This window comes from Ammodytes marinus (assembly GCF_949987685.1).
Source record: "Ammodytes marinus genome assembly, chromosome: 5".
NCBI lineage: Eukaryota > Metazoa > Chordata > Actinopteri > Uranoscopiformes > Ammodytidae > Ammodytes > Ammodytes marinus.
In genome coordinates, this window is record NC_137234.1 from 30,133,479 (window position 1) to 30,156,618 (window position 23,140).

General features: G+C 42.2%; 1 protein-coding gene across 1 annotated transcript in view; it reads right to left on the bottom strand.

The window, feature by feature from the left end:
* cdh13 (cadherin 13, H-cadherin (heart)) overlaps window positions 1-23,140 on the bottom strand; it is a 357,669-nt gene that overhangs the window by 13,941 nt on the left and 320,588 nt on the right. The window contains exons 12-13 of the mRNA XM_080027417.1: window positions 6,691-6,921; window positions 3,049-3,276 (exon numbers count right to left, since the gene is read on the bottom strand). Coding sequence (XP_079883543.1) covers window positions 3,049-3,276; window positions 6,691-6,921 — 459 coding nt within the window. The remainder of the gene's footprint in view (window positions 1-3,048; window positions 3,277-6,690; window positions 6,922-23,140) is intronic.

Genomic DNA, 23,140 nt, shown 5'->3' on the forward strand with positions numbered 1-23,140 from the left:
ATTTTTTCCTCATACAGTATTGTTGCAGGCGTTCAGGTTAATAAACCGCAGATATTAGGGTTGTACCGATTGGTGAAGGAAACGTATGCTACTATCTGCGATTGATGGGAGGATCAGCAATAGCTTTTATCTAGCTGTCAGAAAGGGAGTGCAAGTGGAGAGAAAGAAAGCGACGGAAAGAGAGACAAGCAGTGAGATAGAGACCCGCGTCTCACTCCATGAGCTCACGCTAAGTCAACGCGACCTGAATGAACTGAATGATCTTCTGATGAGCAGCTATTAATAAATATAGATAAATAAACATGTTTATTAAACACAATCAACGTGTTGTGTGATTTGCGACAGTAGCCTACCTATATCATCAGCGGACGGGTGGTTGCGCACCTATCGGATATCTTTGAAGTATATAAAACACCGATAAAATAAAACATAGAAATCTAACAATTAAACTAGAAAACTAGAAAGAAACAAATAAGGCAAGCTCATTAATTCTGCCCCCGATTAAATTTAATACCAATAATTCCAGACTTTTTAAGACATTTAAGGCCTTGAATATTGAAACTTAAATTTTATGACTTTTAATACTTTTCAAGATCCGCGGCAACCCTGTATGGCTCACTGCTACCATGGCGACAGCAGATTACCAAATATTTCCTACAAAAAGGAGAGCGTAAAAAAGCAAACTGACTGTTCTAACTAGGATGCTCTTGGGATTGCTGCCATGAGCATGGTCTATAAAGCAATCAAAGTAATGGATTCTCCATGAAAATATTAATGTAAAATTGAAGAATCACTAAAATCCAATATAAAGAGGTGTCCTCTATTGTACTAATACTTGGGAGTGTTTTAGACTCACTAGGTCACATAATGTTGAAGCTATTGTAGATAAATGTATTATTTCTTATCCAAATATTTGTTAAAAATAAATGAATGACACATTATCTATCAAAATTAGTGTGCTACATGGGCTCAATTTAGCTTAATATTTTTCATTATCATTTTCAATAATATGACATGATAGCCAGCATGATGCTATTGAAAGAGAAATTAAGTAAACTAGACAGTACTTTAGTGACGATCCTTAGCACATTTCAAACTCTTAAACGACAAGATTAAAAATCAGCATATTTTTAAGTGTGTTGCAGTGAAATCGCGATAAATGGTCGTCTATCAAGGCTGGAGTGTCGCTGCTGACTTGCTACGCGTTGTCACTTTAATTTAATACTTTGTGTCCTGCGAATCGTAAGTTCTCAACCACAAGTTGCAGGTAACTAAGTGCCCTAACTGCACCGTGAGTGTGCAAGTATAGTATAATAAGGGCCTTCGCATATGCAGCACAGTCATTCTGCTATGAACGAGTGCTTGGGAGAAAAGATACGCAGCAATAGACAGATAGGACCCCCCCCCCCCCCCCCACCCACAAGGAGATCGATGGGTCACGCAAGATGCTGTGATTCGGAGATACGCCGAGAAAATGAGAAGATGAGAGGCAGAGATTTCTACCTGCAAGCAAAGAGAGAGTGTGGCTGATTGCTAAATAAAGGGAATGCAAAAAGAGCAAGAGAAGAGATGCAGGGTAGGGGGAAAACAATGGCACAAGAGGGACCAGGGATGAGACAGAGACCAGACAGAATGTGCAAGCGAGAGTGAGAGACTGAGAAGTGTGAGAGACGGAGGGGAAAAAGGTGTTAAGATTAAACCTAAACCCAAAGAGAACAGGGAGGAGGAGAGCAGACGTGACTGTGATGTTCTAGATGTTCTTCAAAGACAAATTTCAGAGTCAATCGTAATTAGGCAGAAAAACAAACATGTTAGATGGTAGGACTACGCAACCTTAAAAAAAAGCTATAGTATGTAACTTCTGTCGCCCCATGAGGAATTCTGAGTAATTATTAACAACACAGTCAGCACATTGGCATGAGTTAAGTCTTAGGTGATCTCGTATGTTTTTTTCTTTTCTTTTTGCTGCACGTCCAGGTTTCTTCTTAGCAGTAGTAAGTAAGTAAGCAATCAAAAACTGAAACATTTCTTTGGCCGCTTCTTGAGCTGAGTGTCGGAAGGAGACCCCTGGTTTGTTAACGCTGGTATACTGAGAAACACAGAGAGAGTTTTTTTGGGCTGACGTGGGCTAAATCAACTTTGTGTCAACACATGTTGTAATGGCTTGAATGAAACCAAGATTAATTCATATTTAAAAATTTACACACTATAACTTTAAGCCCCTCTCAGTTTAATCCATTGTTTCGTTGTCTTGCTATTTCTTCTATTTTCATTTTCCCATCTCGCACCTAGTCCCTTTCTTCTTTCTCTCTCACTATACCCCCTGCTGTACCCTGCTGCCTCCGGCGTACAGCGAGCACATCTATAAACTACAGAGAACGAGCCCAATCAGCTGCACAGGATCTGGGGCCCTTCAAAGTTGCAAATGATTTTTCTTCACAGCCAACTAGCGGTTGGACGTCCCCCCATTAAGTGTGTGTTGTGAATGGAGGGACGCTGAATTATTCATGCTATCACTAATGGTTTAAATGAGACATTCAGACTAAATTCAGGTTTGACTTCCTGGAGCTTGCCCTTAGGCATGGCAGCGGGAAGAAAATACAGAATATACCTTTTGCAAAATGAATGCGAATTTTTTTTTTTAAATGTAAAACACAGTTGCCAACTGCATGAATACAAAAGATGCGAACAGTGTAGCAGTCCATGTCACAGGCATGCAGTCACGCACACACACATGCAAACACACACACACATGCAAACACACACACACACACACACACACACGCACGCACGCACGCACGCACGCACGCACACACACACACACACACACACACTGAGTAGTAGATTTGTTTCCTTTCAATAAGGGTATATCTTCAAAGTTGGTACAATGTGACATTTCGGTATTGATTTCTCACCACATGATAAACAGGACGCGACAAATTAAACTAATTAATCCAACTTTAAACACCGGCAACATTTTGAATAAAAACTTCACCTGGAGCTCATATGACATTGTGTTCTGGGCTGTGTTGGTGACGGTATACTTACAGAGTAGGGTGATCAGGAGGGTCACGAGAAGCGGCGGCAGCAGCAGGTGGCTGGCGTGCTGGGAGTGGGCAGAGCTGCAGTGCATCCTGCTCTTCGTACAGACACACACCTGCACTTTGACCTCTGTGCTACTGGACAGAGGGGGCAGCCCCGAGTCAGCGATGAGCAACGGCACCTGGTAGTTGGCTTTCTTCAAACTCTGCAAAAGCACGATCCGGGAGTGTGTGGCTGTAAGGGAGACACATAAGAGGGGGGGGGGGGGGGGGGGGGGGGGGAGGGGCTGTTTAGTGGAGAAGTGCATGTGCGGTAACATCCACCATCCTGCAATGTGTCGTCCATCTACTCTGCATTGACAGCATACTTCCCATTTTTTTTGCAAAAAGAGCAGAACTAAATATGTGTATGTTTTATTATTGCAACAACAAGCCAGGAGTAATTGCCGGCTGAGCCAATCCCTGAACAGAAGTAGGCGGGAATTGGTACCACTTAAGGTTGCGCGAGATTGTTACATTTTGTTGCATCACACTTTTAAACTTCCACAAGAGACGAGACATAAATGCTGGAGCCAGTCCACTTCATGCTGAAATGTGCCACAATGTGAAAGGCTGCACATTTTACACGTCTGTCACCACGGTTGTTAACTCCAGGTACGATGGACTTTTGGTTTTGTGTTTAATAAGAACATTTACAACCGTGTGTGTGTGTGTGTGCTCTTAACAATGTCACAAGGCAACTGTGAGCAAGAGTAATCATTTAAAAAAAGCAGAGGCCCTTCTTTCTGCACACCCCCTCCCACCTCCCTGTCTCTCTGATGTGTTCTGATAAGCCAGAGCTACAGTAAATCTCCTTTTCCAACGCAGGAACTATGCCCAGGAACCTTGGGAGGAATTATGCGTCTTTCCATTGCAGGAACCAGGGTCTAAACCATAGTTCCTGGACCTTTGATGAACCCAAGAAAAAGACCCTGCTCAGGGGGTAATACTTTACAGGAGTTTCGCCTTTTATTTTTCTTCTTTTTCTCCGCTGAAAAAATACAGAGACATAAACTGTCTGGTGTAGTGCCCATAGGCAGCAAGCAACACTATTCAGCTCACCAGTCTCGTCTTTGAAAATATTACATTGACATTATACAAGCAACATTCTGTATAGATTTAACAATTCTGGTGTGTCTTTCTAAATAAAACCTCCCATGATTGTTTGGCTTATATGCGCGTGTATATTTGCAATCAGTGACTGGTTATACAATCAGGCTAATTGATTGTCAAAACTGCACATTAATTAAATGTATCATAAAATGACACGCAGTGCAGACAATTTTACTTCCACATTAAATCCAAAGTGACAACATTCAAAGATGGGTGACTGAAACAGTGTCACAGTGCTATGTTATTAAAAGCTTCAGTGCTACATTACTGAGCAGTGAACCCTATTCATTACAATAGGTGTACATAGCATATGATTCACACAAGTTTAATCAGTTATCACATTTCTTCATTCATTTATTAAGGTTCGTCCTTTAAAGTTATAGTTCATTACATTGTGAATTAGACTTATTTGCTTTCTTACAGATGGTTTAATGAGGAGATCCAGCCCACTCTCTTATTCTTTCTATTAAATAAAAGTCTGTAGGGAGCTCCGGTGGCTTAGTGGATAGAGCGCATACCATATTGGCTCCGGGCCTTCGCTACAATGGTCGCTGGTTCAATTCCAACCTGTGGACCTTCCCCCTCTCTCTCTGTCTCCCCGTTTCAACTCTGTACTGTCATATGATGCTTGAAAATGCCAAAAAAAAGTATCTTTAGGAAAAAAAATAAAAGTCTGTGGCCTTATATTTAATATAAGTCTAGAGTACCAGTCTTTATGCCAAGCTGGTTATTTTATCAAATCTGAAAATAGGGGTAGTCTTGCCTTTGTAGATTTAAGACATCTTTATTTAGACATTAATTACCACAAACGGGATATAAACCGGATACAACGGGTTATTTAGGTGATGTTAGTACCTCATGATAGAGCCAGTCTAGCTGTGTGCCTCTGTTTCCCTTCTTTATGCCAAGCTAAGCTAGCTGTCCGCTGGTTGTACCTTCATATGTAACCTTCTTATTTCTTAAACCCAATCTTTATGTAAAAACTACATAAATGAAAAAAGTAAGATTCAAAACTTGATAGGCCTACAGGGAAATTTGGTCTGAAAATAGCAATAGCAAGGTGGAGACAGCAATTCTGGCGAACGATTGTTCTCAAAATCAGTAAATATAACCACACGATCCTACCTGTCAGCAGTCTGTGTGCACTGAAAAAAAATCCAGTGTTTATATGTAGCTTGAATTGGTATGTAAACAAAGGGTATGTAAAAAAAAGGGGCCCAGCATAGCTAGCAACATGCCTGTTTACAGAGCCTAGGCTGTGTATAAACACTGGATATTGTTTCCGCGCACACACAGTACAGACAGGTAGCTTCTCTGTGGATATATTCACTGATTCTGACAACAAGCAAACTCCAGAAGGGCTGACTCCACCTTTTAAATGTACTTGTCAATGTTCACATAGGCCTACCAATTTTCAGTAACAATTGTACTACCGATCGTAAAAACCCATATTTGCTTGTCGAGACGGGCAAAAACTTACTGTCACTTTTATGGAAAGATATGCTGGAGCAGTATAACCAAGCAGCTCTCCTGCCTCCGCTTTTCCACACCCACACACACACACGCACACACGCACACGCACACACACACACACACACACACACACGCACACACACACACACACACACACACACACACACACACACACACACACACACACACACACACACACACACACACACACACACACACATACACACACACACACACACACACACACACACACACATCCACAAACAGCAGAGACTAGCACACAGCGGCAGTCCATTTCAGTGGGAGCGGCGGGCTCTTTCTCTGTTGGCCCTATATCTGTCTCTTCCACAGCACTGGTGATTGAGGAGTGTCTGTACCTCCCTCTCCCGCTGTCACTCACAGCTAATACCTCTGGGCAGGTTTTAACTCCGCTCTGTCACTCAAACACACACACAGACGGCACTGTCGGTCATGCAACCCCCTGAATCAATGTCTTGGTTGTCTGTCTATCCTCCTCCCACCTTTCCCTCCTCCTTGTATCATTTTTACTTCTTCATCCTTATCATGTGGTGTGTGCCAGTGTTCTATACTGCAGTTGAGACCTCTCAGCTCTGTATTCAACAAACGACTCGTATTAACGCTGTGCGAAGGAATATCAAATTGCACTCCAGTGAATATTCTTGCAATAAAATTTACTTTTTATGATTTGGCAGCTTTCTTCTCACACTTTCTCATATTTCCTTTGTGGTTTTATTACCTTTTGCGAACCCTGTGAGAATGGGCTCAGTGCTCCTGGTGAAATGTGAAAAAGCCTGAAGACATTATACAAGGAAAATAAAAATTGCCTCAGATTAAGGGTTTTTGTCGGTGGATATGTCTGCCACTTCTATAAAAGATTGATTGATTGTTGCAAGTCTTGACTTTTTAGAATGGGTGGTATTACATTGCATTACGATGTCTAAATGTGTTCAGTTCAAAAGCATACAGTAGAAAATCTAATTTCTAAATGAGAAAAAATACTCACAGTTGACCCTGGTGACCTTCCATGTCTTATCCAGGCCGGGCTGTTTTCCCAGTTCTATCTGAAAGGGTGACGCGTTGGGTGACAGGTCCTTGTCCCGCCCACCGACTATGACGCTCATGTCGTGGGCGTCTTCGCACACCTGCGCTACCGACGGCACCACGTAGGGGGCGTTATCATTGTAGTCTTCCAGGTATATCACCAACGTGCCGCTACCTGTGGCAGGAGGGTTGCCTGAAAAAAATCCCCACACAGAACACATACACATATTATTATAAATTACAATTGGTTTCATTGATTTGATGAGTGGAAAATGTAGTGCTCCACTGTAGGCCTGGGTGCTCATCATTGTGTGTGGAGAATGGCCAACAGTAACGATCCTGGCAGATGGGAAAAGAGCAATAACGCAATGTGCAACATGGCGTACTCATGTTTATTCTAAAACTGATTCTCCTTTCAATATTATTTACCCCGCTGCAATGGCAAAATGGAATTCAGTCGAATGCCAGGAGCAAAGCAATGCCTAAAGCTTTTTTTTTTAAACAAAAAAGGCCAATAGATTAAAAAAGATTCATCCAGCTCCTTTTTTTTGACTCAGATGCCCTGATTCAACCCAAACAAAACAAAAGAGTGTGTCATTTGTTATGTTGGAGGAGCATAAATCACAGCGGTTCATGTTATTGCCTAGGAGCGTTTTTGACTTGGCACGCGGTCGGCTTCTGTGCTGGTATGAGATTACACCTTATTGAAGGATGCAAAAAAAAACCCAGCTTGGCTCTTCTCTATTACTGCTCTCTGTTTCACCGCGATTACTGTAGAGGTTATTAAAAAAATCCAGACAGAATCCACCGCAGCACCAGAGGTCAGTCGGCAATTAGCACCTTAAGACAAGATCTGTAATTGGAAAAATGGCTCTCCGTCACCTCTTCAAGGTAAGAAAAACGTTGCGGACAATTTGGGCCATGAGGGGCGAGAATATAACAAAAACAAGTCAATATGTGTGAAATAAATGTCAAGTGATTCTGCGATGAGGGCGCAGCCAGAGAAAGCTAGACAAACACTGAGCATGACAAATTCCTGACATTAAGTGTGAACAGGTGAAACTTATGAGGACAACCATGAAAACATGTTCAATATATGACCTGGTTATAGATGATGTTAACTTTTTCCAATTTCATACTGGGCAGATTTGGACAGTGTCACCAACATACAAACATTTCTCATCTCCATGCTGAGGTGCTTTATTCACATGCAACTTGTTAAACTGACCCAACTGTGTGTAAAGTGTAGTGGAAACCTTAAAGGCTCTTGTAGGCACGGATTAAGTGGGACAATGGCAGTTACCCAACTTCATACAGACACCTAAGTGCCCACCCAGGCTCCTTCTCTCTATATCTCCACCCACCCACATGCAGCTGGGTCAATTACAATGCTTGCACTTTTGCCAGCACAAAAGTTTTAGAAATAAAAATAGTTAAATATGCAAAGAATATATCAAAAAAACTACAGTACAGTTGTTGTATAACACAAGACATTCAGTCAGAACAGAAGACATGAATAATGGATGGCATGAGCGTACTGTGTTATATTCTCCCCACATCTAAATCGTTTTCTGATTTATAACAGTCTGCATACAGAAATCAAATCTTCAACTAGCGAGCGCTTATCGGATAATCACGATGATCTGTTTGTTTGCCAAGCTCCAAACTCTAAATTCATTCTCAGACATCAGCTCAGTTTGTGATCGCTAGGAGACAGGGAGAAATCAAATGTAATGGTAGCCAGTTTTCCATTTTCTACTGTATCATAATCGTGAAATGACTGCTATCTCTCCGCATTTAGGTTGCTTTTTTTGTTTGCATTCAAAGGGGATGGTAAAAAAAACACAGCAAACCACCCCTCATACACTGTGGATAAGTACAGGGGCTGTGACAGTATCAGAAGAAGCAGATGACAAAAGGAGCAAGGCAGACAGAAAATGTGTTGAAAAGCAAATCGAAGACAGTATAGCTCTTCAAGCGAGACCCTATGATAATCCATTACACCACTGGAGAGGTGTGAGACTAAAGTGGGTGGTGTGTGGATGGGGCATGGATGAACCACCATCAACGAAAAGATGCAATTTCAACCCGTTTGTATAGTGGGAGGGAGACCGTCTGTGTGCTTGCTTGGCTAGATTTAAATGGAGCTGTTTGTCTTTCTAAATGAACCCTCCCCACACCTAATCCTTCTAGTTTTCTGCTCCTGCTTTCTCACTCCTCCCGATGGCCATTGCATCATGGGCTGTGTCATCATGAGCCTGCCTCGGCATCAATGGGGCTTGTCCACTGGCCTCCACTTCACACCGCTTTGTCACAAAAAATATCTATTTTAAAAAAACCGCTGCAAGCAGAACGGGCAATTTATGAATCCATGCCCCTCACAACGTGTCAACCCATCTCTCGGTGGTATAGGCACTAACCGTGAAAGAGAAAAGTATAGGCAATATGTAAGAAAGAAGGCCCATGGAGGAATTTGCTGTGCTGTATCAAAATAATATGGTAATTTTCAGGTTGATGGAAGCTTTGAGTTATAAATATGTCCACTAGTTGTGTTAGTGTCGGAAAGGTTCTCATCCCCACAACAAGCTCTCGGACTGTTTTGGGTGGATAATTCCTATGTTAAAAATGAAATAGGTTTGAACCTCTGTGTGCATGTCTTGCAAACGTTATCACATATTGGGCTAAAACAATGTAAAGCAAGATTAAAATGAGAACATGCTGGGCCTTTGATCACTACCTGTCATGAAATGTGTGAGGGTGGAATCATGTACCATGTTTGTAAGTGACTCTCTCTTGATCGGGTAACATTATAAGTCTGAATAGCCATGCTGGTGGGTATACAGTAAAACGGTATATCACACTTATTTGTTCTTCAAGCTATCGGATGGTTCTCTTGTTCTTTAACCTTGATATAATAATTGTTTATGTACTTCTTGTGCCTCTAATCAGTTAGCAGAAATTATTCATTTGACAGGGCATACAGTTCTAGAAACATTCCATTATGAAAAGACAATCTCATACTAGCTCCAGAGAAAAGGAATCACCAAAGTATGTTGGCTTTATCTCTTGGGGACCATGAATTAAAAACAAAACAAAAAAAACATGGCATTCAATATACCAGTTGTTGAGACACACACACCAATATTTCCTTGCCTTGAGCCTCGCTGCAAGCACATTAGCACAAGTGAAAAAGTTGCGGCGCTATACCGATTTGTATTATTTGTATTACAGTGTTTGTTTATTCACCTCCCCTCAGCAGTTGTCGACCCTGGGATTTGCTATGTATCGTGAAACTAAATTCCAATTTGCCTGCAAGTGAGTTACGTTTTGTCGAATCTAGAAGTAATCCAATCACCTTTGGGGTTTTGACACTTTGCATCTTGCTGACAGGTTAAAAAAACATTAATATGAAAATCCCTCCACTATTTTTCTCTGAAGCCCTCATTTTTGTTCCCCTTTTATTTAGGCTTTAATATTTTTTTGAAAGTTGCATGATCTGAGTAGCTTTTTCATTCAAGTGTTTTTTTTAATACTAATCAGATAATAAATGATGTATTCTTTTATTTTCACTGGAACATTTTTACAAATGTGGGGACTGATTCTGATAAATTGGTTTCAGAGCTGGAATTACATTAATTAACGAGTGAGATTAGTTTAATTGTCTCCGTAAAAGGGATCCCTTCTTCAATATTAAAAAGAGCGAAGCCCGACTGGCTCTTTGTTTTGTTCAGGCAGACAACTTCAGAAGCTGTGCTGCACTGCAAATGATAATCTCTACTAAACGCATCATATATATATATATATATATATTCAATGCACCCATTACGATACAGTGGTCTATTTAACATGATTCTTATCTAGTATGCTGCTGCACTACTCATTTGCAGACAATTTAAGTAACAACCCTGTTAGAAATGGTTCCTGCAGCTCCCACAGTATTTCAAAAGCCCCACACCTACACTCTGCAACCATCTGGAGGATGTCATTGAGATTATTTTGTATTTGTGGGAAGTGTCAATGCCATAGTCTAGACACAAAACACAAACGCTGTACATACAGTTTTGTGTACTGAGTTGGCTGACTTAACTGGTGATTTAAAATGTATTCCCTGAAAATTACAATAACATTTTGTTGGCCACTTGAAGACCGTGGAGGATGCCCCTGGTAGCAATATATAGTAATGAATCACAGCTGTTCACACTGTTTCAATCAAGCCCTGAAGAAGACCCAGTGTTGTCCGGCTTTCGGTATATTTGTTGAACCTGATATGCCCTAACTATTAAAGGCTTTTAAAACTATATCCCTGGCTCTGTGCGAGTGTGCCTGAAGTAAGCCTCAGTGCTTGCTTTTTTCCCCCCACAATTTTTTTGTTGGATGGATGGAAGTCAAACAAATTCTCGCAAAAGGCCAACTTCCTCACCTTTCTCCCTTCAGACATTTGCCCTCCTGCTCATTCTCCATGGCCCAACCCACTGTATCCCCGACAGCTTCCACCGTGCCCTCTGGCTGGCAGTTAGACAGCCCTGTTACTCTCCCGTCTAGCCCAGAGATGAGAAGAGCAAGCAAGCAGACTGATTGACTCCTGGGGAGGTCAGGTCTAATCTCCCGCTGCAGGCTACAGACTGAGCCGCGTCCTTTCTATCTCTTCCTCTCTGCTTTCTCTCCTTCTATCTCTCTATCTGCCCTCCCCAAAAACACTCTATTTTTTTTATTCTCGCGACACTTTGGCTTTAGGCTAATGCTCGCCCTTCTGTCCGGCTGTCACTTTCTGTTGTTATCGCTTTTATTTTTTCTTTCTTCCCACCACCGCCGTATAGAAGGAAAAGACAGGAATGTGACCGGCAGCTGTTTTCGAAATGTACTAATTTCTCTCCCCCTGCACGGTCGGTGAGAATCAAATTCATGATTTGTTCGGTCTTGGTTTTTCCTCTAGGGGGTAGAAAAATAAAATGTGTTGTAGCGGTGAGGTTTTATGAATTGAGGTGAGGGCAAGAACAGATTTTGAGAGGGAGGAGAAGGTACAGCCAGAATGGTTTTCCCTTTTTAGGAAAAATACATACATTTGATCAAGTGTTTTCTTACTGTGAAATATAAGACTGGCAAGTGTACCAAGGACAACGCTGAAACAAGACTCATTAGAACAACCATTATATACCAGGACAGGTTAGATGCAACAACATAAAAACAGTGGATGATGCCCCTCGGCTAAAAATAATCAGCATTGTTATTACTGTGATTATTTTCCCTCCGCCACATAAGAGTAGATGATGAAGTAAATTAAATAACAACAAAGCAGGGACTAGAGGAACCCAGGAGGAGCAGATATAGGGCCCGCCGCATGAGCAATGGCTCATGGGAAAATGTCACAATACATCATCCTGTTGCTTAACAGTCAAGAAGACTAATTCGCAGAGAGGAATACGGCAAGATAATAGAGGGGCAGGAGAAAAGATAAATGAATGCAACATCTACAATGAGAAAGGGAAGAGACCACAGCAGAACGAAAGGAGCTTTGTTAGGAAATTGTTCTAGCGTAAAAAAAAAGATTTGAAGGGCCCATCACTTTACAGCATCGACACAGGAGAAAAACAACCCTACTGCCAACTGTTCTTATAGCAAAAGCACAATACTGATTCATAACACACAAAGAAGCGCACCCACTGCTGAATGTTCTCGTTTCTGTTCACCTTGCATAACAGATTCCTGGGGTCCATTCAAACACGCCCAGCCACAGTATGCAAGACCATGAGTGGTATGGTGCTTTGTCCTTTCTTTGATATATATATATATATATATATATATATATATATATATATATATATATATATATATATATATATATATATATATACTGTATGTCCCTGAAGAGTCAAAAGTATGTACAGGTCCTTCTCATATAATTAGCATATTGTGATAAAGTTGATTATTTTCCATAATGTAATGATAATAATTGAACTTTCATATATTTTAGATTCATTGCACACCAACTGAAATATTTCAGGTCTTTTGTTGTTTTAATACTGATGATTTTGGCATACAGCTCATGAAAACCCCAAATTCCTTTCTCAAAAAATGAGCATATCATGAAAAGGTACTCTAAACGAGCTCTTAACCTAATCATCTGAATCAACTAATTAACTCTAAACACCTGCAAATGATTCCTGAGGCTTTTAAAAACTCCCAGCCTGGTTCATTACTCAAAACCGCAATCATGGGTAAGACTGCCGACCTGACTGCTGTCCAGAAGGCCATCATTGACACCCTCAAGCAAGAGGGTAAGACACAGAAAGAAATTTCTGAGCGAATAGGCTGTTCCCAGAGTGCTGTATCAAGGCACCTCAGTGGGAAGTCTGTGGGAAGGAAAAAGTGTGGCAGAAAACGCTGCACAACCAGAAGAGGTGACCGGACCCTGAGGAAGATTGTGGAGAAGGGCCGATTCCAGACCTTGGGGGACCTGCGGAAGCAGTGGACTGAGTCTGGAGTAGAAACATCCAGAGCCACCGTGCGCAGGCGTGTGCAGGAAATGGGCTACAGGTGCCGCATTCCCCAGGTCAAGCCACTTTTGAACCAGAAACAGCGGCAGAAGCGCCTGACCTGGGCTACAGAGAAGCAGCACTGGACTGTTGCTCAGTGGTCCAAAGTACTTTTTTGGGATGAAAGCAAATTTTGCATGTCATTCGGAAATCAAGGTGCCAGAGTCTGGAGGAAGACTGGGGAGAAGGAAATGCCAAAATGCCTGAAGTCCAGTGTCAAGTACCCACAGTCAGTGATGGTCTGGGGTGCCATGTCAGCTGCTGGTGTTGGTCCACTGTGTTTTATCAAAGGCAGGGTCAATGCAGCTAGCTATCAGGAGATTTTGGAGCACTTCATGCTTCCATCTGCTGAAAAGCTTTATGGAGATGAAGATTTAATTTTTCAACAAGACCTGGCACCTGCTCACAGTGCCAAAACCACTGGTAAATGGTTTACTGACCATGGTATTACTGTGCTCAATTGGCCTGCCAACTCTCCTGACCTGAACCCCATAGAGAATCTGTGGGATATTGTGAAGAGGAAGTTGAGAGACACGAGACCCAACACTGTGGATGAGCTTAAGGCCGCTATCGAAGCATCCTGGGCCTCCATAACACCTCAGCAGTGCCACAGGCTGATTGCCTCCATGCCACGCCACATTGAAGCAGTCATTTCTGCGAAAGGATTCCCGACCAAGTATTGAGTGCATAACTGAACATAATTATTTGAAGGTTGACTTTTTTGTATTAAAAACACTTTTATTTTATTGGTCGGATGAAATATGCTAATTTTTTGAGATAGGGATTTTTGGTTTTTCTTAATTTTTTTGCCAAAATCATCAATATTAAAACAATAAAAGGCTTGAACTACTTCAGTTGTGTGTAATGAATCTAAAATATATGAAAGTCTAATGTTTATCAGCACATTACAGAAAATATTGAACTTTATCACAATATGCTAATTATATGAGAAGGACCTGTATATAACAAGGAAAATGTACCACATATGGGGCTACATACTGCACACTTGACACATGAGGGACTTGCAGGATATCTTTTAATTTAGAGTGACACGTTTCACACAGAGCTTCATCAGGCTCATACCATGCACAGGAAGTCTACGGTCTCAAATAGAACACCGCACTCAAAGGTATTTACATATACAGTTGAATTAATTAAGCATAACAAGAAAAAAAAGGAAAAAATAAGGTAAAGAAAAACAAGATCAAAAGGGCTGCACGCAGTGCACAGGCATTTTCTAATTTCTACACACATATACGTATGGTTTAATTAAAAGAAAAAAACTTGCTTTTGAGAAATCTGCTTCTTCTTTCAAATCAAAATAGGAAAAAGAAAATGAATAACATAGTTTAACCAGAACTTAAATACTTTTCTTTAGAACAAAATAAGTGAAGCAAATCTTACTCATTAATATAAAGCCCTTTTGGATCTACTGTTCCTGACATGACATACGGTCTACAGACTTAACAGATTTCTTCCGTTTTCTTCCTTCTTTCGAACCAAAGAAATGAAAGTCCTTATCACTCATACAAAAAAACCTAAATGCTAATAAAGAATAAATGACTTAGAAACAGGTTTCTGGTTCCTCTCTATCCGTCTTGCCTGACTGTATGAGTGCCAGACCTTGTTAAAACTCCCTTTGGATAACCCACTTCATTCTGTCCCATCACTCATCTGTCTCCTCCAGGGCTTCGGGCAAAAGCTATCAAGTGACACCCTGCTAATCTGATTGTCTTATCAGAACTGTAAATGAAACCAGCCACAGCCAATTACAATAGGCACAAGTCATTAAGAGAGATGACTTCGGGGAGAGAAGCGGTGCTGGGGACAGGTGCATCGCCGCTATTCTGGCAAATTACTTTCAGAATAGAGTTTGGGTTATCACTTGCTGCCTATTATACCAACTGATGGCAGAGGGAGTATTGATATAGCTGAAAGTAGGCTTACACTGCAAGCTCTTTTTGTACTAATTAAACACTCAAATTGTGTCACACATCCAAGTTAAATGACTTTAATTCATATTTGTTTTAAACTATTCACCTCACCTAGGCAAGATCGAATGGCCTAATGGGCCCATGTTAAAGTAACTTTTAAACACTTTACCTGTTTTACTTGGTAGTTTGCACACTCTAGGTGGTGTGCAAACAGCAATAAACCAAACTTAGTTACACATTGAAAAATGATTAGAGGCCCTATAGAGGTCCATCTGTTCTCCCCGCGCAGACACACCTGCTCCTCATGCCCAGATTGTCTGTAGGCCTTTCTCACAGAACACATTTTGCATACAAGTTTCCCTCATTTCTGTTCCTTGGATATTAATTCCTCCCATTGAAGATAGGAGGAGAGGTATTAAGGTAAACCCATTATTTTCCAATAAATGGGAGACGTCGTTTCCTCTGATCCCCCATCTCAAGTGAGGTACAATCTTTTTTATAACCACAGTAAAGCTAGACCATCTGTTGGCTTTAGGTTTCAACCTGGCGCACAGGGGTTTTTGGCCTGGTGTGAATAAAATGAAAACGACATGACGATCTATAATGTTACTAGAGTAATAACACTCTTGAGTTGGTTTTATTACTTGTGTCTCCACTACAAGTGCCGATGTCGTGACGCGCTAACATATTTCGAATACAGGGATATTTTAGTTTGACAACAGAATCGGCTGTTTTTGTTAATGATTCCCCCTCGCTCCAAAAAAGGGTGTTGAAATTGCATACAGTAAGGGCCTTGGCATGTGCACTCCTACCTGCTGTGAAAAAGGCCCAGCCAATATGTTTGACCCCATTTATAATGATTACCATGTTTACCATTTTGGTTTAGCATGGTGACATTTCTTAATTAGCACTAAATACAAAGTAGATGGGAATGTCATTAGTATTGCAGGCAATTGGTCAACAACCAAACTGTTGCATGAAGACCAATGTCAGTCAGGTAAATACCAGAGAATCACAACATGTGTTACAGTTCATCATTGGGGGAATATGAATATGTGTACTTAACTTTGTAACAATCCTCATAATAGTTGTTGAGATATTTCACTAAAAAACACCAATGGGAACCGTGCCTTGGCATTATGGGAAATCTGGGCCCTCCTTTATAAAGGCTGCTGCTTGCATTAACCGGGTTGAACCGCAAACGTTGGTATTTATAGAAAGATTCTATGCGTAAAAGTGTGCGTATTCCCACGCCAACTATCGACCATGCGTAGAGCTCCCGCAAGGTTTTCCTGAATCGGGTAATCAGCGACACTCAATAGCAACATCACAAAATAAAGTTCAGTCATCAGAAAAATACACACACATTACTATCAAACGCTTGGCACCCAATATATTGAATAATTGATTCGTATAAAATTACCTATAGTTGCGAATATAGACTACTGTAGTCTATGGCATGCAGCTATGATGTAGGTTAAAGTACTTATCAAGTAGGTCTCTACATGTTTTGGTATACTAATATCCTAAACGTCAGGAGGAGGGGAACCCGGGTCCGCTGCTGGCCGAGGCCCATGGGGGGGACGCCCTACCAACTGAGCTAAGGGCGCCCCCAAAACAAAGTGTTTTAATACAAGATAGGAACACTAGACCTGGAAATATGTCATAACTACCAAATCAAGAATTATGAACTGTGTTGAATCAAAGTTTCTAAGATAGTTATTTTCTATTTATGTATTCATATGTGGTGATTGCACATGCACAGGGGGAAGGAAATATCACGGATATGGCATGGCAGCTCTGCGCCGATTCGAGCACAAAAGGTGTTAATTAAGGTGGCCTTCTCAGCGACTTAGAAACTGTGAGGGTGTGTAATTAGAACATCCTGCACACCACACTCGCTGCCACCATCCAGCCCAGCGAGAGATTAAAAACACACACACACACACACACACACACACACACACCAGCATACCCAGTAGATTCCTTAAGCTCTTCATCAAGATCTCAAGTCCCTGATAGATTTCCAGTTGGAAGAACATATTACATTCTGGATCGAAAATAAACGCAAGCCTCCATCAGCCTTGTTTTCCTGACTTCATCATTTGACTTCAACATTCATTATCAATCGCTCTCCATCTCCAATCCATACTCATCTTATTTCATTTGGTTCCCTGTCATTGAAAAGACACCGGTTCATATCTACTACGCAGAGTAAGCCCTCTTAGAAAACAATCCTTATAGAGAGAGAGATGTACTGGGTGGGAAGCACTTTTTTTTAAATTTGAATCGTATTGAATATACTCATTTTCCACATAAGCAGTGTGTTTCAATATTTAAAAAAATAAAAATCTCTGCACTCAGACAGAGGCTTTGAGTGCAGCGCCAGGAGAAAGTGTTTTGTTTCCCGTTGCCAGGCGCAGATATAACTTCTGATCGGTGGATTAATCAGTATTCCAAGGACACGAGGGAGGCACGCCAAACAACAAAGAAAGACATTTCTTCTCTGACAAATCCGAACAAAGGTAAGCTTTAATCAGCGCCGTAACGTGGGCCTGTTTACAAGGCGGCGAACTTCCCCAAGAGGGTTCTGCTACAAGTCCGGAAGTGAAAGACAGAGGCAGTCGGAGAGAGGGATGGGAAGAGACAGAGGTTGGACAGAGGTGAGGAACACACAATAACGTGTGTTCGGGGTTAATGAGGCAGCGCCGAGAGACAGGGGAGGCAACAGAAGGCAAGACGGCGTCGGGCTGCGATCTTCTGCGCTTTCTAGAGCACATCCCATTACATTGCCATTATCCCGGGTCAAAATGCCTTAATTCCCTCTACCACCGCACCCTTCCCCCTCCCGCTGGCGCCACCCCCTTATACCCATTGCTACACAGGGTCATAATTAATGAGCTGGGCAAGAACACATTTCAGCACTGCAGTTAACCCGCTTGCCTTTGGGACCGTGTCCATAAAACGATTGACAAGAGAGTGAGAGATATACAACAGGAGTGGAAAGCCACCTTAAGATGAGTTGAGGGCGAGTGAGAATTCATATAACCTTTTATGGGTTATCTCTCAAAGATTCCTGTCTTTTGTAGGTGGAGTCAGTGATTCGCCTGTTGTCAAAATGTTAAAGTTTTTGTTCAAATCAGTGAATTTCCCTTCACAGTTCGCTACCTGTCCGTACTGTGTCCGCGCTAAAAGAAATCTGATGTTAATACACAGCCTTAGCTCTGTAAACCCACCGTAGCAAGCAACATGCCCGTTTACGGAGCCTATAGGCTGTGTTTTTACACAGAATAATTTTGCAGCGCACACACACGGTACTTACATGTAGCGGATCATGAGGAGTTATTCACTCCCCAAAACCATTGTGTCCTGTCCCTTGGTGGGTTTCACACGTCTCCTTAACGTCTCATCATCTTCTGGGTTTCACTTTATGTCTCCTTGAAACTTTAGCCTTGTGTTACTATATTTACCATCTATTATGCAGTCTGCTCTTTAGCTCCTGCTCTCTTGGCTCTTGTATAATATGTTCTTTGGAAAGTTATAGAGGACAGTCGTGGCTCATTTCTAGCCTTCATTATGCCTCTATCTGTTAACAACTCACTCCCAAGGCCCCTGTTAATCAAACAGAGATTCAACCAATAACTAAATCGAGATTCATTGCAGTTTTAAAAGGACAGAGCTGCAGACATAAAAGACTCAGCTATAGCCGTTAACACTGACATTCATCTTTACACATGTAGCAAACTGCCATTTTCGATTATTTTCTATTCTATTCTTGGCCTGAGGATTTCAGCGCTCAGGGCGGACACACACATGCTCATCACACCATGCTGTAGAATTGGGACAGCCTGATCATAGCTCGTTAAAGACACAACATGAGTCTATCCATCTGCATTTAGCCTGGCAGGCTGCCTCACCGTGCTCTGGTGACATGACAAACACTTAGTGGTAAAAACCATTGTATCGGGGCTGGCCTGAACCATGGGAATTACTCAGCCCATTACGACAATGAGCAGTCCACTGGTTCCCAGCACTTAGTATGGCAATGAGGCAATGAGGCAGAGCGGTGGCAGACATTGCACACCAAGATGGACACATGTAGAGACACACAAATGAGTGCCAGCGCGCGCTCACAGACACACACACACACACACACACACACACAAAGAGGGAGTATCTGCTACTGACAGCTGGCGACCACTGCCAGTCTCTTTATCTCAATGTGGTTTGGGGTTATAAAGAATACGTTTTGCCAATGAGAGAGCTGGATTGGGGGAGGAGGGTGTGGGGGTTACGCGTGGGAACACAACGTTGCATCAGGCCTGATAAACAGCTGGACACACACACACACAAAAAACAAACTAAGGGTTGTCACGACTGCTAGAATTAGAAACTCGATACGGATACTCAGAAACCGGCGGGGCGAAAGATGACATGAATTTCTTTTTAAATAAAGGTTACAATAATGCAAACTATTAACAATTGAAACGATTAGGTTGTCTGAATTTAGTGCAAAGGAATTTAGCTACAAGTGTTCACAAAGGTGTGTGATTGTAAAGTTTGCTTCACTACCCTGAATTATCTACGCAATTCTTTTTTAGATACAAAATATAAAACAGGGCTGTAGCTGAATACAAAGGCTTTTTTAGTCTTGTACCCCGAGTATTAAGCTACCACGCTGTTCATTTTTCTGTGATGTTGGTGACTTGGCTGACACACACACACACACACACACACACACACACACACACACACACACACACACACACACACACACACACACACACACACACACACACACACACACACACACACACACACACACACACACACACACACACACACACACACACACACACACACACACACACACACACACACACACCTCTACCTAATTTGACATCCTTCCCAGCACCAAAGATGTTCAGTGACCCATTAGAATTCAGCATCCCCTCTCACCTTCTGCTTCATGCTTTTGCTTTAAACCAGAGGGGATGTGATCTGACTGAGATGAACGGGGAGATCTATCACCGTGAGCAGTCTGATTGAGTGCATGTTATACTTAATATTCCTGCAATTAACAAAGCTCTCTTTAACGCTTGTCTCACTTTGATAAAGATAGACACACAACCTCAGCTCTCAGTGTAAGCGGTGGTCTCTCCTCTCACTCCGTATAGTCCACACGTTTAAAGAAAAACGCCGCTCGGCTCTTTCTGCAAAACTTACCTTTTTAATACTAGGTTTCGGTGAATGCAGATAGGGAAAATGTGTACACGTGTGTGAGCGTGTGTGTGTGTGTGTGTGTGCGCCGCTGTGCTTGAGACGACCGGGGACTTTGATAATGTATTCATACCTCCCAATGACAAATGGCTCCCACCAGGAGGCAGTTTAACATTTAAATGAGGAGCTGGAGAGAACACTGAACCACAACACACAGCAGTGAGAGGATACACACAGGGGCGGGCTAGAGAAGGCACCGCACGGACCAGGATAAAGACATTAAAAAGATAACTTTGACTGCGCTAACACACATACACACACACACACACACACACACATCAGCCAACGCGCACTACCAAAATGTATGTGTATAGGAAGGAAGGAAGGAAGGAAGGAGAAGGGGGTAAGATGTGGGGAACAGCTGGCGTCCCGGCGGGGAATCAGAGAGCAGAAGAGAGAATTTGTTGGCGCGCAAAAAAGCAGCAGCTATACTGCTGAGAGTTTATATAAACAGCCCCATCAAGCCCTCTGCATCGGGCCTGGAACAATATCTCCTCAAACAATATCGCGTCGCTCCACCGGCCTGCCAGGTGCCTCTGCCCGGGCAAAACCGTGTGGCTTTTTCAGTCATTAACTCAGGAATAGAAAGACATGATGGGAGGAGGGAGACAGTGTGCACAAATACAGCTGCAGGGAGGATCCTGTGCCCCAGTCTAGGTAAATAAACAGATTTACAATCACACACGCACATGCATGTACAGTATGTATGTATGCCAATCAATCAAATCACCTAAGTTCGGCGGCAGTGGCGAAGTGGGTAGGGAGTTTGCCTCTGGAGTGCAGGGTCGGAGGTTCGATTCCCCGCCTACCCACATGTCGAAGTGTCCCTGGGCAAGACACTGAACCCCAAATTGCTCCCGATGGTTCAGACAGCGCCTTGCATGGCAGCTACTGCCATCTGTGTTTGAGTGTATGTATAAAATGTGTATTGTGAAGCGCCTTGTGACCCTGGTCTGTGAAGGGCGCTATATAAATAAAGCTTACTTACTTACTTACTTACTAAGTCTACAACTTCACGCATCATGGAGTGACACATTGCTGTGTCCGGGCCTCTCCTGTTAGTGCTAGTTGATTACTATGGCAACAGACTGTAACCGTCGGACTACAGACGCACCGCTGCAAATGATCCAGCTGGGATGACCTCCGACCTTGATATCCACATGATCTTTTATTGACTACATCGTTAAACCTTTCACATCACGTTTTCTTCTCTTCTCTTTTATCCATTTCTCTTTCCCCATTGTTTTGTCCCATTTCTGTCCTCCATGTTCACCTCTATTCTTCCTTGATCCTGCCTTCCTTCCCTGTAGAATGCTCCCCCAGTCGTTCACCATCTGTTGCTGCTCGAGCTGACCAGCCCTCAAGTTTGATAACCAGGACCCACCTTCAATCTGTTTGCTAACCATCCAAAACATTCACCAAGAGTATGGCTGCGTTCCAAATGAGATACTCTTTTTCTTTTCTACATACTACAGCTGATCACAAAAAATCTAGTTAGCATGCAGTAGGCATAACATTGGGACATACTTTGACTTATACTGCATATCGTCATGACATTGCGCCTTGAACTTGAACACGCTGCTATATGTTGCATTGCTGAATGATTTTCACTCGGAGGCTCCGTGGATTTGACGTCACTTCCGGGGCGCATTGGATTTTGGGTCAGAATCACCCACATAGCATGCTGATTTCCACACTAACAATTCCAAAAGGATGTGGTAGGCATCTGGGCATTTTTAAGCATGCTGCATCCAACCACAAGAATTGGGACATTGTGAATCATTTTCTGCCATACTAAACAGCAGGGAAGTATGGGTATTGGAACGCAGGTATTAGTTCCTTTTTCAAGCTAGGGTACAAGGTCAAATAGGCTTAAACTGTACAGCCCATGAAGAAGAAAATTATTATTTTCAAAAACTCTCTTGGTTAATACATTTTAGAGTTTTAGCATCACATGTAATGGAATGAAACTAGACAATTTTAGATAACCATACACTGTAATGCTGATAAAGACCACCTTCAATTCTGCCTTAAGCTTTAACTGCTTCTTTCCATCAAAATTTCTCCTACTTCAGAATACATTTTTCCAGTTGTATTATCACATATCTGCCTCTCCTGTAAATCTCCTCCCTTCTTTTATTTTCTCCTCTCACCTCGCTCCTCTCCAGTGCAGTGTAGCATCTGAGATCTCTACATAAAGATAAAGATGAGGATGTGAGGGTCAATCGATAGCCGGCCGTTGGTAGACTATGTAGGTGGGTTGTCATACAATCATTGTGCACATCGCTGTGGGGAATGAGCAAATTTGTCCTGTCAATGAAAGAACATGCAGTGAAAGAGGGGAGGCAGGGGTCAGGCAGATATCAGAATTCTGCTCACATTTCAACCGCATACACGCACCTCTTGCACGCAAGCATGCATAGAGTAGGTTATTAAAGGTCCGGCTGCAGGAATTCTTCTGGGTCGCCTTGTGTTTAATGGTGTGGGACAATTGGGGTAAGGAAAATCATGTCCTCCTTCACAATGACATGTAATGAATTTGTGTATCCCTTTCCTTCTTATCTAGGATCATCATCAGTTCATATTCCCAAAATAAGGGTGCTAACGTTAGACAGGACAATGGACTGTGGGGTAGCAGTCAGCCCTAACAAGGGATTCTTAGTCT